Raw genomic sequence first — 15,288 nt, 5'->3', positions numbered from 1 at the left:
GCGGGGCCGGGGGGCGGCCGCCGCTCCGCCCCGGCGGGAGGGAGGGAGGAAGAGGAGGGAGGGAGGGAAGTTGCGCGGGATGAAGTTGCGGGGAGCGCGGTCCCCCGCGCCGCCCCGCCAAGTTTGTGGCGGTCCCCGCCCGCCGAGCGGAGCCGCAGGTGCCCGCGGGCTGCCAAGTGTCCCCGGTGCCCCCCGCAGCCCGGTCCCCGCGTCCCCCGGTGCGCGCGGGGCGGGCAGAGCCTCGCGGGTGCGGTGATGGATGCGGGGATGGCGGAGCGGGGCTGCCCGGAGCCCCGCCGCCCTCCCATTGTTATCCAGGGCCGGTGTGCGGGGCCGGTGCGGCGGCTCGGCCAGCCCTGAGCGCCGGGAAGGCGGTCGGTGCCAGGCGGTGCTGCTCGGGCCGGGGATGGATGCGGCGGGGGGGCGGCAGCTCCTTTGTGGCTCCGGGCAGGTCACGGCCGCCGTATCCCACCGTGGTACCCTCGGTCTGTGAAATTCCCGGTAAGTCCTTTGTTACCGTGTGCGGGGGAAGGTTGGCCGTGGGCTGCTGACAGTTTGTGACCTTAAATGCGCACCTTAAACAGGAGGCGGATAATTAACACAATGGCCCTCGCAACATAATGGGATGAAACCCAACCTGGAGCCGCTACAACAGCCGAAACGCTCATTTCCATGGATATTAAACGGGTTTATCCCTGTAGGATATTCCGGAGTTTAAAATGCAGCATGCTTCGGAGGGGAGTAAACAAATTGCGATGCGATTTATGGGGCTCCGGTACTGGATCAACAGTTCCAGCATTTAATACATTTTGGCTTTTAAGCAGATTATGTGCCGCGTCTGCGCTGCGCGACCCGAAAGTACCGCAGGTACCACGGCCGGTGGTTTTGCCATGCCTGCTCCGCTCTGGCTTTGTGGAAGGGAAGGGATTACGGCTCTAAGCGCTTCGGATACAAAAGCGTTCCCCGCTAAATCGCGCTAATGACTTTTCCTGGGTGCGCCCAGACCTTTATTTAAAGATAAATATTGGCAGCTACTTTGCCGTGGGTCTCTCAGGGGTGAACTTTGCCGGAGGGAGAGGTGGGCTGGGAGGTGGCAGCTCTCTTTTCCCAGCCTGCCGGGGGCTGTGGATGGGTGCGGAGCTGGAGAGGGAGCAGTGAGGGCTGACTCCTGTCCAGGCAGCAGTTCTGCCGCCTCGCCGGGATCACGGTGGGAAAGGTGACCTTGTGGCAGCTTGGCCTAATGCCCTCCATAAAAAAATAAAATTAAAAAAAAATTTGAAAACAAGAATCAAAAAAAAAAAAGGAAGGAAAACAATCCATTTATATTCTTCCAAGAGCTTTTTCCTTTTTTTTTTTTTTTTCCCCCCATTCCTTTTTAATGGATGTGTCTGAGCAGCTCTGGTGGCCTGGGGCTGGCCGGGAATGGCAGAGTTTGAGCCGCCCTGATGAATGGTGGGCATATGGAAAACACAGGGATAATGTGCTACTCGGCAGCGCTCGGATCGAAACGGCGCTGAGCCCTTTTACGGCAGAGAGTCGCGGAAATGAGAAGAGATAAAATTCCATCAAAGATAATGCCAGACGTATTTCACCGGGTTATGAGATTGGTTTATTGTGTACATTACTAATGCAGTATTTTTTTACAGCTTTCTTGTGTGTAATAGTCAGAGTGGGATTCATACCTTCATGGGTTTTTTTGGGTTTTAATTTGCTGGGGGTTTATTGCGTTCCGGGTAGCGCCGTATGGATTCCGTGCTCCGTGTGCTGCTTGAATCCAACCCGTTCCGTGGTAAAACAGCAAAAAAAAAAATGGGAAGAGCTGCGAGCTGCTGGTTTGGGATAATAAATACAACGGCGAGTGAGAGCGATTAGAGCCATCTTTTATAAATGTCTTCACATCTCATTATGCAGATGAGCTCTGGCTACACGGCTCCAGCCTTTGGTTTGTCAAATAAAATGTTCTTAGTTTTATTTCCCGGGAATGCAAATGTTCTCCCTGTGCTGGAGTTGGGCACAAACTTCGGCGGCGGCGGCTCTGCCGGATGGTGGTGAGCCGGGAGCCTGTGGAGCGTGGTCTGGTTGATGAAATGTTTTTGCTGTTTAAAGTTTAGGGGAGGCAAAAAAAAACCCCACACAACTGTGGATGTGATTAAAATATTATAACCTTATGATATTCTGAAGTGCATAAATTTTACATATCAGCTGCAGAGGGAGTTTAGACATCCATTAAATGATATGACAGCTTGACTTATCTAAATGTGCATCATTTAACAATGTGTCAAAATTCTGCTTTATATAGACGACAGCAGTAAATAAGCTATCAGTCCTCTTGGCTGGAGCTTAATTCCTGGAGCTTGGACTAATAAACTTAACTGCATTCTTGTGGAGCAGCAGGATAACCTTGGGGGGAGGCTGAGGTGCTTCTGGGGAGCTTCACCTCTGCAAATTCTCTGGGTGCCGTGTGTTTTTAGGGCTTTTAAAGAGAGACTGGTGGGACCTTCTAGATTCCTCCAGCATCTCCAGCACCCAACACTATCTGTCCTCATCCCTGCTGGAGGGTGGGATGGTACCTGAGGGAAAGAGAGGGGGAGCCCAAGGGAGCTCTGGGTGCCCCCATCTCGGGGGATTTTGTTTTTCCAAACTGAATTCTCAGGGTTTGTGGAAGTGCAGCCTGTGCCTGGGGCTGGCTGAGAAGCCAGGTTGGGAGGTTGAGAATGTGTTTTTGGCTTTCCAGTGGCTCCAGCTGCTCCCGGTGCATCGGGGCGTGGGGAGTGTTGGCTGCAGAATCATCTGGTTTAACCAATTAATAGGAATTTGGGAGCAGTGGCACTAATGAAGCTGTTCTGGCAGATGCCTGTCTCATGGTTGGGTTGTCTGTGGTCTGATAGTTGAGTGCTCCTCTTGAGAGGTTCCCAATGACCAGGACATTCATGATGGTGCTCTTTATGTGGATTCTCTGCTGTCTCCTGCTGTGGTTGGCCTCTGTAGCCTGTCTGTTGATAGGAACACTGGAGATATTTCTTTCCCTCACCCAGGAGCTCTGTTTCCTTAGAGATTGATGGTTCTGGGATGTAGCTGATGCTGCAGCATCAGCAAGTTCAAACCTTGGTGGCTGGAGGACTCGTGTGTCTCTGAACTTCATTGTCGTTGACCACTTCAGTGTCCCCTTCCTCCACCACAGCTCCCTCCTTGGGACAGGCTGAGGTGCAGCATCCATCCCACATCCCCCAAATCCTTCATTAGAAGTGAATGCTTGGTATTTCTACTATTTCCAATTCATATGTGAAGGGAAGAAGGAGAAGGGCCGCGTTTCTGGTCCCACCTGCTGTGGGGTCTGTGTTGAGCGGCGCCAGAAAGTCGGACCGTGAAGTTCCTGAACTGAAATTTGATTTTTTTTTTTCTTGTGGCTGAATAATTGAGACACTGCCAGACAAGAAGAGCTGCAGAAAATTAGAGTTTATCTTTAGCTCCACAGCTCTCACTTTAGAAACTGGTGACCCCAATTCCAGCCCGAAGAGTGACTTCTTCCCTAATTAATAAATCCATTAATTAATTGTGTGCGTGCTGCAGCCCATTAGAGATGTATGCGCTGGCCTCCTGATCCAGTTTAGTGGATTGTCTCTATGGCCTTGGAAGGGGGGGGGGGAAAGGGATTGTGGCCAAGAGGCAAATAGGGGACAGGGATGGAAATATAATTTGATTTTTGTGGGACTGGAGGGAAGAGTCTGAGCTGTGCCATCTCCCGGTGGGTTTTCCAGCTTGGAGATGAGTATGGGACAGTGAGTGGAGCTCTTGGGGTTGCTGTGCTCACTGACATAGGGAAAGTGTGGAGGGAGGCTCATGGGGTGCTTCTTGCATCGATGGTGGTGAGCAGGGAGCCGTTTCCTTGGGCTCCCAGGGCTGCAGCATCACCTCCCGCTGCCTCAAGCCGTGAGTTTGGCAGGGCTCAGCAGGGCCTCTGTGCTGCAGGTGGAGCAGAATGTTAAAGGGTTTGGTGATCTGAATTATTATTTATGACCAGATTAAGCAGGCAGTACACTCCCAGCCTGTGAGTCCTTTAGGAGGCACTTGCTTAACCAGAGAACCTCAGCGGAGCGCACGGAGCTCGTGATTCGTCTCCCTCCATATGTTGGCTCAGGAGCTGCTCCCTTCAGTTAATTTTTCTTTCTGTCTGCAGAGACTTGAAATGAAAATACAGGCAAGTTGTTGTGTGTGCTAGTCCCAGGGCTCCTGTTTTCTCTGCTCAATGGAATTTGACTGTTGGCTAAAGAAGCACCATCTTTAAATGCAGGAGGCTTTGCTTGCCTATAGATTTGGGGGTCAAGGGACCCGTCTGCTCCCCTATTTTCTCTCCCTGGTTTTGCTGGTTGAAGAAAATCAGTGTATTTTGGTTCTCAGAGGAGTCTCTGTGTCCCATGAGATGATGATGTTGCTGCTTCCCTCCTCCCTTGGGTGCTGGCGTAGTCATGGAGCTACATCCCTGGCTGCAGGAAATCCCACATCCCAAATTTCAGGGAATTATCCTGGGACCTGCCAACACAACACGGCAAATTGAAATTACAGGGCCATTGTATGCGGGGAGGGAGGGCAATGGGGAGCTGCAGCATCCTGCTCCTCAGCAGGCCTTGAAATGGAATTAATTTAGGATTGGGAAGCGACGGTTTGTGCTCCCCCCTCACCAGGCCTCGAGACAGAAACCACACCACGGCTCCCCTGCTGTATTGATGGTGTAACACGTTCCCTCTCAGATTGGAAAAGGCACATTAGAGACATCCATTCCCCCCAAAAAGCCTGGCTGAAGTTTCTCAGAACATTTTGTACCATCCTGCTCCTATTACCGAAAGATGTAATTCCCCAACTTGGGAGATAATAAGCAGGTATTGACTTCTGCTGGGGTCATTATCAAGATTTATTCAGTCAATATGGCTCCTTGGGTCAATAAATCTTGAGGTTGATAAAGGAGGAATATATACTTGTAGACTTTATTAAAAAGTTTTCCCCTTCTGTAACACTTTCTCCTGTGTGTTGCCACAGGATCTGTGACTGAGTTTTCTTTGATTACCTTTTTTTTTTTTTTTTTTGGTGGTGCGTATTTTCCTGCAGCTTTCGGTGTATTTTTCCAAGACAGCAAAACCTGGGAGGAAGGATTTGGCCCCCTGCTGTGCTATGATTCCCACTCTCCTTGCTTGGTTTTGGGGGGAGTGGGATCTGTGGGTGCCTCACCCCATCATCTCAGGGCTCAGTGAGTGGGGAGGAAGGAGCTGAGCATGGGGCATTGGGTTTTTCTCTGGGAGGATTAAAACTCAACATTCCTGTCTCCAGCCCCCTGTGAAATAATGGGATTGTGTCCCCTTCCCCATCACAGGTGCCTGGAGAAGACTCCAGGGAGACCTTAGAACACCTTTCAGTGCCTAAAGGGACTCCAAGAGAGCTGGAGAAGGACTTTGGACAAGGACATGGAGTGACAGGACTAGAGGGGATGGCTTTAAACTGAAATAAGGTAGATTTAGATTAAATATTGGGAAGAAATTCCTCCCTGGGAGGGTGGTGAAGCTGTGACTGCCCTGTCCCTGGAAGTGTCCAAGACCAGATTAGACAGGTCTTGGAGCAACCTGGGATAGTGGAAGATGTCCCTGCCCCTGGCAGGGAGTGGGACTAAATGAGTTTTGAGGTCCTTTCCAGCCCAAACCATTCCATGATTCTATGAAATCTCTGGATTGGGTTGAAGTGGGACAGCTGTGACACTCTGCACTGGGCTGGGCTCTGTCCCAGCACCCACTTGCTGCCCTGGGCGATGCCTTTGTGCCTCAGTTTCCCTGTTCCTGGGGCACAAGGGATGGAGTATTTTTGCAAAGCAGCACATGGGGGTGAATCACCCCAAAAAGGGGTCTGGCAGCATTGTGAGGGTTGTGCCCATGCCCTGAGTGTGTGGCTTTGGGCTGGTCCATCATCTCCTGCAGCACAGGCCCCTCAGAAGGGTTGCATATATGGTTTGTGTTCCTATGCAGGGGATCTCAGGGGGCATCTCTACCAGGAGGTCCAGACTCTCAGTGAAGAGCTGGCTCTCAAAATCAGCATGGTGTGGGGGGTCATCAGCAAATCTACCCAAAAAGCTAGGATAGCATGAAGTCTGGAGTGCTCATTATGAGCCAGAGTGCTTTTAATGTGCAGGGGCACAGCAGCAGTCCCTATCCCGGGTTGACCCTGTCTGGTGCTCACAGATCCCAACTCTGGATGGAGAGGGAGCCTCAGATGATGGGGCACAACAACTGCTCACCCCAGGTCTGCAGTCAGGATCCCCGTCAGTGTGTGATGATGGTCTCCTTCAACCTCATCTACATATTTAATATGAATTATTTTGGTCGTGTCTGCCCAAGCCCTGCTTTGCAATATTCAATATTCCCACAGTCAGTGGCTTTTTTTAAGCTGAGCTTCCCTGGACACGCCAACAGCTCCTTCCAAAACGGTTTCAGTACCTTTTACTCTTTACTATGGCCTTGCTGTTTAATTGGTTTTTGGACTAGTTAGTTGTGGCCCTCAGTGGTTTCCCCAAAGCTGCAGCAGCCCCCCCGGGCATTGACTTCGCTGTGGTTTCAGCGACTCGTGGTGATGGCGGGGCCGCTTTAATATTAAACGGCTCGGCGTGTCTGTGCCAGCCAGGTCTCCTGCAACAAGGATTCCTAAAAAAGTAAATAACCAATTTGAACCCCGTGTAAATATTCCTCTGGTGGGAGCTGTGCCGTGCGTCAGCCGCTCTGAGCACGCTGCCGTTGCCTCTGGTAACGCTCCCGTGGTTTTTACACCAAAGTCAGGACCTCGAGCATCCTTTGTTTTCTTCCGTCGGGATAACATAATAAAGTATTACCTGGCGCTGGCAGCGGGGCTTGTAATGTGTGCTGTAAGCACGGAGCCAGAGCCAGGCTGTTATTGCTCAGCCTGGCTGCAGAGGACATTTATTCCTTATTAATCACTCCAACCGGGAGAGCTGCCTCCGTCTGCGGCTCTCGGAGTGGTGCACAAACATTGCTGCATCCCTGGGAGCTGGGTAATTATTATCCTTCTTGTCCTCCCAGTTTCTTGGCTCTGTTTTGGGTGAGTAGTGTTGCTAAAAGCCCCTCGTGATGCCCAGCACAGTGGCTGGGATGGGGTGATGGAGAGGATGGTGTCCTCCAGGAGGAAGGCTGTTGGGACCCCCAGTGCTGTAGCTCTCCCTGTACCCCCCAGGATGGGGGGGGTGAATTCTCTCCAGGGGAGGGTTAGCTTGGGTCTCAGGAAAAGGTTCTTCCCCCAGAGGGTGGTGGGGCACTGAACAGGTTCCCCAGGGAATGGTCACAGCCCTGAGGAGCGTTTGGACAGCGCTCTCAGGGACAGGGTGGGATTGTTGGGGTGTCCTGGGCAGGGCCAGGAGCTGGACTTGATGATCCTTGTGGATCACTTTCAACTCAGGATATTCCATGATTCTGTCAGTTTATGAGGTCTCTCCCCTGAGTGGTTGCTGATGTCACATTTGTTGTGCTGGAGTGGGATGCTCTGGCTGTGCCACTCCAGTTCCCTTTCTCTGGGGCCAGTGATGGGGTGTTCTCTGCTGATCCCAAGCACCTCCAAACTCTTCCCAACCCCATCCCTGGTAGAGCTGAGGGCTGGCTGAGCCAGCGGGTGCCTGAGGCCAACAGGACTCTGCCCTGGGCATGGCTCCAGCACGTGTCCAGACGTCCCAGGCCAGCAGCTTCCCCGCTCCACTCTCCGCTCGGCACATGCCGCAGAGGTACCGTCTCCTGCCACTGCACTTTTCTTTCGAATAAAAGCAGCTAATTAACATTATTCTTTAATTATTGCCTTTATCAACAAGGGGTCTGGTTTATACCAGCAGGGTAGTCGCTTTCCTTTCCACTACCCAAGCGAATGCTTCAATTCCTGTTGCTTTTGAAATGAATTTGATGTCATCTGCCCATTGTCACTTAATGGGGACACTTGGGTAATGATTGCGCGCTCCAGCCCTGTTAGCAGCACTGCGAGCGTGTAATTTAGCCCCTTAGGCAACGGTACTTTTGAAATCTCTGGATAGTTTTGAACTCTCTGTTCTTAATTAAATATGCAATTTTTCACGGTAACCAGGTTAATTCTTTTGTGTTGTGTTGTAATACTGTTAGGAATTTTCATAGTTCTTATTAAACATTATTCAGGCATTGTGAATTCCATAATTAAAAAAAATGAAAAGAACAAAGCTTGATTCACTTCTTTCTTTTCCCTGGTTAATTTATCAAATGAATTTTGCAAATTTTTCTTTTTCTCCCCAGACGGCGTGCCAAGTGTTTTAAAGGGGAAGGATTTAATTGCTCTGTAGGGATTGGTTGGTTATGAAGGATTTGGCTGTTTGATTAGTAAACCCTATTGGGAATGGTTTAATGCTCCATGATCTTAAAAATTGTCTGATTGTGAGGCTCTCCAAGGATGTTTTCTCTCTTCCTTATGTACGGCAACGGCTTCACACAAGTGTGATTATGAGGTAGAGAGGAGGGAGCAGAGGTCGGGGCTGGGTGAGCCTGCCTGCCCTGACCATGAGGAGGAGGATGGTGGTGAGACAATCCTTGCAGATTTTGGGAATGGATCTCTGGCTGTGCCAGGATGGGGCTGCTCTGGGCTGGATCCGACACTCGGTTTCCCTTCCAAGACTCGCTCCCCAATATCTATCTTGTAATATAATGGAATTATACGGAATATCTGTTTTATTAGGAGGCAAAACCCTGCTGTGTTCTCCATGTCTGAATCCCTCTGGCATCCCGCTGGGCAGCATCCCTGGAAGGATGCTGAAGTGCATAGGGAGGTCTGGCTGAGGGATCCACGCAGCCCTGGGCAGGATGATGCACAAGGAGTGATGTGGGAATGCAGCTCCTGGAGATTTAATCCAGGTACCCTATAATAGGGTGGATCCTAGAGCCCCAGTCCAGGAGTTATGTGGGTGACCAGCCTGCTCTGGGTGCAGAGCCTGGGCATGTCCAGCCAGGAGTCTTTATCCAGGGAGGTTTAAAAAAGGAAAAAAACAACACAAAAATGCTCTCTGTCTTTTTTGCTGGTGGGATTGGTACCCACTACCCAGTTTCTGCTGGTTTTTTTTTTTTGTTCTCCCCCTCCTGGTAAAAGGGGGCTGTGCTCTGCCCTCACACCTCCAGCCCCAACTTCTTCACCTGAGGTTTGGATCCAGAATTGATGGAGGTGATGTCTGTGCACTGATGTTGGGGCTGTAGGGATGGGCTGGGATTCCAGCATGCCAGGGAGAGCACAGTGCTCCAAAATCCCTGCTGGGGAACAGCCTGGGCTTCACTTCCAGAGTGTCCAGGAGCATCCCTGTGGGTGCTGGCACTGCCAGCGGTTCTCTGAATTGTTTTTAAAGCCTTTTTGGGCCTAATAGGGGTGGGGGGGAAATCAATAATTGGTGTTTTTAGCCATATGGTGCCAGTTGGGGTCCTCTGGGTGCCCCTGAGGTTGTGGGGTGAAGGATGGTTATGGGCTCAGTATTAAATATCAGAACAACCCCAGTGTGCTGCTGTCACCCAGCGGGTTTTGGGGGGGAACAGGAGGGGTTTCACCTCCCACCTGATGCCTGGAGCATCCCTGGGAGGTGCCGCTGGCTGGGAGACGCAGCCCAGCCGGGATCGATCGCAGTCAGTCTGAGGCGGCTCCCCAGGGGTTACTTGGGCTTTAAGGAGAGGTCACAGAGTCATTAAACTTATAAATATATTACGATTTAAGAGAAGAGCTGTCGTTATCTTTGAACTTGGTTTATGTGGCGCCGATTTCTCCCCGTTCTGGTTGGAGCCAGGTGGATTTGCCAGGCTGAGGCTGCCTGGGCAGCTCCGGGGAGGAAATAAAGAGTTCAGCACTGTTGGGCTGGGGGACTTTGCCCCAAAAAGCATTAAAATCTACACTTAAACCTGCCAGTTTTCCCCAAAAAACTTGCAGAAAGGTTTGGTTTGAGATTGGAATGGGCTGCCCAGAGAAGTGGTGGATTCTCCGTCCCTGGAGGTTTTTAAGATGAGGCTGGACGTGGCACTTAGTGCCATGGTCTAGCAACTGTGGTGGTAGTGGATCAAGGGTTGGACTTGATGATCTCAGAGGTCCTTTCCAACCCATCTGATTCTATGATTCTATGATTTAGGGAACCAAGTGGTGCTGTGGTGGCTCAGCAAGCAGCGATCCTGGGTGCTGGCAACGGTGTGGGGTTGGAATCTGTGGCAAGGCTGGACCTTCTCTGCATCATCTTTTGCACCAATGGGATGTTCTTGGTGAGGGACAAGTCAGCAGCACATGGTGCCCATAGTGTGGGCATGAGCACAGCCCCCTCTTACCAGGGGTGGGAGAACCAAAAAAACCAGTAGAAACTGGGCAGTGGGTACCAACCCCACCAGCAAAAAAGCACAAGCAGATAATTTTTGTGTTGTTTTTATCTTTTTTAAAACCTCCCTGGGTAAGGACTCCTGGCTGGGTATGCCCATGGTGTGGCCACAAAGGAGCATCACCAGCCCATAAAACAAGATCCAAGGGGCCCCCCAGCAGTGGCATCAACCCATCGCGACGTCTCCATCGTTGGGTTGAGCAGCGCGGGCCAGAGTTGCAAGCAGGACTTAAAAATAACGATTGGAATTAAGCAAATCCCAGTTGTTCCCCCATTTTTCCTGTTCCTCGTGGCTGAACCAGCAATGCAGGGATGCAAACCATTTGCTCTGTGAGGTTTTGCTCGGCGGTGGTGACACAGGGTTGGAGCAGAGAGCAGCGGCGCTGCCGGGGCTTTCCACGGCGTCGTGCTGAATCCAGAAAGTCATTTCAAAACAACAAAAAAGAAGGGAAAAAAAAGAAAAAAGGCTAGACATTTGCAAGGCGAAGGCGAGCAGATGCCTGTAATGTATTCCCAGGCATGACACGGAGTGGCAGCGTGTCGTGAACCGTGTCCCCAGGGCCCCCCGGGTCTGTGATATTGGCTTTAACCCCCACCGACTCCGGTCGGGGCGTAAATTCATCAGGCTTACGGGTATTGCTCTTGGACTACTGAATAATTTACAGTTGCAGAGCCCAGCCAGGTTCAGGTCATCGGGGTTCATGGGTTAATAACAGGTTTGGTTTTTGTTGTCAGCAGCTGCCTTGATAACATATGAAAGAATCCTATTCTGTTGATTAGATTTTGAAATGGATCAATTTTTAATCAGCAGAACATCTGACTCACTCAATAAGAGGAGCGTGGTGGAGACAGGACGAGGGGCTCGTTATTTACAGGATTGTTTGTTTTTACTAATACGCAAATCCTCGCCGGGGCCGGAGCCTGGCCCTGCCTTCCCTTTCCCTGGCTCCTCCAAAATAAATCGCTGGGATTATCTGCAGCCTCGTGCCAGGTATTTGATCCATCTGCTGACTGGGTAGGAAATCCATGGTGCTACTCAGGAGATCCGAGGCCACGCTGGAGCTTTGATTTAGTTACCGTGTTATTGATGGAAAACACTTATCAATCACCAAATCTTGTCTATAAAAGCATTTTGGGGGTGTTTGGCTCACAGCTTCCCGAGCATCCTGTGTGGAACTCCCCTCTCTGAGTGCCACCGGCAAACCTTTGTGGGATGTGGAAATATCCTGCCCAAATTCCTGCCTGCGAGCAAAGTTTCACAGGGAGTAGCTTTGATTTCATCATTAAAGAGATGGATCCCCATGAAAAGTTAAATACTGAGTGGAGACCTGGCCAAAAGCTTTGTTTATTTATTTTACAATTATTTTGTTTGATTACCCGGGGCACAAACAAGAATCCAGAGGTGACGTATTTCATTGCATCTTGAAATGTGTTTCTTGTAAAGACGTGTAAAATAAACATGTTTTTTTTAATAATAAATTATTATTATTTTTTAAATGGAATCCGCTGGGTCAAAATTTTGGCTTGAAGCCAACCAAGTGGTTAATAGCCACCAATCACAGAACTGGCTGAAAAGGAAATTCTTATTTTTAATAACAGAAAAGGTAGAAGTCTCATAAATATGAGTGTCACTGGCCGTGTGGTGGCTGGCTGGGGACACTCTGTCACTGGTAGATATTGATATACATAAGAACTCGTAGGGATGATAGTTTGCATGGATTTGCCCTGGGTGCTTTGGGATTTTTACTTTTAAAACTTTTGCCTTCTGGCAGTCTCCTTAACCTAAATAAATATTTTCCCTCGGATCGGTTAAGTGAGGGGTGAGGGGGTGAGGAATTGCTCCTGGCGGATTATTTATTTCTTCCTTGAAAGTGTTGCCTCTTCTTTAAAATCTGGTGTATTTCTGCATTTGTATGTATAGTTTTCCTGTTGATTTGTTGAGGTGATGATTTAAGCACCAGGAAAATGGGGATCCCGGAGATGGGAATGCCAGGGATGGGGATGTGAGCATGGGAATGAGCCTTCTGGTCCAACTGGGTGTTGTAGCTTCTTCCAGCCCCACTCTGGGCACCCACATGCTCTGTGTTTGCTGACATTTGACCACAACCAGCCATGCTCCAAGGTCTTCTCTGGAGCTTTTACAGCCCCATATTCCAAGGGCTCATTCCTATAACCTGGGAATAACGCTATAGGTAATGGGTGTTTGCTCTCACACCCATCAGCAATATATCAACTCCTCCTAAATACATTAGCGACATCAGAAGGTTAAATATGCATATTATATCATCCCTGGCGGGTTTATTTGCAGGAGAGCAATGGGTGTCACAAGTTCACCACTTCAAAATTAAGTTTATTTTAGTGATGGAAAATGCACTTCTTCTATTGAGCATCTGCTGGTTATTTTCTGAGAAGAGTTGGAAGAAAAACAGTTTTGCAAAGAGTAGAGGGGTGGCTGAGCTGGTTTTTATTTGATAGTGGGTGCTTAGAAAGTTCTGATGGAGTTGATGAGGCTTTAGTTGCCGATGTTGGGCAGTGGGGAGCTGCCCTGGGGATTTGCCCAGTTCTTGGCTCCTCTGGTAACTTATTAACTCCCAAAATTGCCCTTGTGTTTAGCAGCTGAGGAAATTAATTGCTGATGGATCCCTGGGTTTTAGTGTCATTGCTCTGGACAGGATTGATCCAAAATGGTGCCAGGGCCAGTTCCACCACCGTGTGGGAGCCAGGTATTGTGTGAGGGGAGCAAATGGGGCTGATGGGGCTGGACGTGGTGCTTTGCCACTTCCTTTGCAGTTTACAGACATGAAAAAGGGTTGTTCCTTTGCAGCTCAGTTTTCTTGCCAGGGTTCTCATCCCTGGAAGTGTTCAAGACCAGGTTGGACTGGGCTTGGAGCAACCTGTTCTAAGTGAAAGGTGTCCCTGCCCGTGGCAGGGGGTTGGAATGAGATGATCTTCAAGGTCCCTTCCATCCCAGATAATTTTGTGATTCTCTGATTCATTTGGGGTCTGTGAATTTGTACCCCAGCCAGTCCCATGTGTTGTTCCAGAGCTGCACTGATTTGATCCAGACTTACCCAGACCAGCACACGCTTTCTTCTCCTTCTTCCTCCTTGATTTTTTAAGCCATTTAGCAATGTATGATGCTCCAGCAATTTTGGGCACCACAGGGAATTTGGGTTCATTAGGACTCACTGTGGGGACCACGCAGATTTTACCTTTTGACAGCAGTGCTCTTCTCCTCACCCATCCCTCCCTCTCTTATTGAAGGACTCCCCTTCCCACCAGGATGCATAAACTGAGCCTGGAAGGGTTTCTGTGCTCTAGTCTTTTTTTAGGCTAATAATTAAACCATAATAACAGAGCCCAGCATCTCTTTATTTAAAGAGCAGATGGAGTGTCCTGGATATTAGCATGGCCCTGGCTCCAACAGTGCCAGCAAGTCCTGGAGCTTGGGGTGTGTGGATGTGCCCCCCCAGGACTGTGTTATTGGGAAGGCAGTGGGCAGCAACGCCATGGGACACCGGAATTACAAGGGCACTGTTAAGTAGAGGTGAGCTGAGGTGCTTTTCCTGCTTGACTTTCCTATCCCACAGCTGAAACCCGTCGAGCTGCTTCAAAAAGCACTTTAGGATCCCGATGGTTCGTAACTCCTTCCCACTGTGTGAGCTGGCAAACCTGGCTCAGCCGTGTGCCGGGCAGCTCTCCCTCCACCCTCCCCTGCGAGCGATCCGAGGAGCTGCGGCTTTTACGGTTACAACTGGAGTGGGGGTTTTTTGGTGACACACTTTATAGTGGATAATCCCAGGCTGCTACTTTACAAAGCTATAAAGGAACCTGGTGCAGGCGGTGGCTGCTGAGCTTGCCCGGAGCTGGTTCTCCCTCCTCGCCTCAGTGATCGTTTCGGGGCTGCAGATGCCATCCTAGAGGGTCCAGATCCATCACCCTTCCTTTCCCCTTTTTGTCTCCACCTGGCATCACCACCTACCCACCGTGTTGTTTACCTCCCACCCCGATTTCTTACTGAAACACCCTCTTTTTTATTTTTTTCTTAAGCAGCTACAATTGATAATTTAGCTCTGGATAAAGCAACCTTCGAGCTTTTTCTTTCTCAGAGGCCAAACATTGATGTTGTGTGAAAGGGGAGCTTTGAGGAGGCTTTGTATGGAACTTAGCTTCCTGAAAAATTTATTTACTGCGACTGTGATCCGCAGGAGTGAATTGATGTTTATCTATAGTAGTTCTTGCCAGAAAAAAAAATGCATAACTGCACTTTCTTGGGAAGCCTTGAAAGGCCTTTTAAATAAGTGTCTAATAGTAGGCTCTCAATAGCAAACAGCCAGCTTGATAGACAGTGTACAGTATATTATTAACTATAAGCAGGCTTAATCTTTTTCTCATGTTTTAGAGAATGCTTTATAACCTTGTGGCCAAAGAATTCATGATCACCAGGTATTTGAAGCTAAGCAAAAATTATACCAGCTGTTACTGCTGGGAGATCGATACTGCTGGGAAGCGCGAGAGGCGGCAGCTCCCGCAGGCAGCTCCTGCTTCAGCCTCCATCCTGGAGCCGCTGCTCCTGGCCTGGCCTGGTTGCCCAGCTCGGATTTAGGTGGCTCTTCTGTCATGTGGGAGATTCCTTAGGGAGGGATGCTCAGGGGAAGGTGTTGTTTATTTATTCTCCTCTGCGGTTGCCGTGTGGGAGATGGAGGTCCTGGCGTTGCACAGGTCCCAGCTCGGTGGAATGGGATTGTGGAATCTTTAAGGCTGGAAAAGACCTCTGAGGTCGCTGAGTCCAGCTGTTAACTCAGCATTGCCAAGGCCACCACTAAACCATGTCCCGAGTGCCACATCCACATGCCTTTTGAACACTTCCAGGGATGGTGATTCCAACTCTGCCC

The 15,288-nt window shown here is 49.9% G+C and overlaps 1 protein-coding gene across 5 annotated transcripts in view; it reads left to right on the top strand.

Annotated features, from left to right (window-relative positions):
* CUX2 (cut like homeobox 2) overlaps window positions 1-15,288 on the top strand; it is a 68,657-nt gene that overhangs the window by 1,626 nt on the left and 51,743 nt on the right. The window contains exon 1 of one of the 5 annotated variants that reach the window (XM_032705889.1): window positions 471-501. The exons of 2 other annotated variants lie outside the window; for them this stretch is intronic. Coding sequence is in view for 1 of the 3 variants with exons in the window: in XM_032705895.1 (XP_032561786.1) it covers window positions 13,078-13,116 (39 nt within the window). In the remaining 2 variants the exon portion in view is untranslated. Of the gene's footprint in view, window positions 1-470; window positions 502-12,925; window positions 13,117-15,288 lie in introns of those variants that run through there. 2 more of the 5 variants (XM_032705896.1, XM_032705895.1) reach the window with 2 other exon arrangements.

This window comes from Chiroxiphia lanceolata, chromosome 18, assembly GCF_009829145.1.
Source record: "Chiroxiphia lanceolata isolate bChiLan1 chromosome 18, bChiLan1.pri, whole genome shotgun sequence".
Classification (NCBI taxonomy): domain Eukaryota; kingdom Metazoa; phylum Chordata; class Aves; order Passeriformes; family Pipridae; genus Chiroxiphia; species Chiroxiphia lanceolata.
The sequence above is the reverse complement of the archived record's forward strand: the minus strand, read 5'-3'. Positions and strand labels throughout refer to the sequence as shown.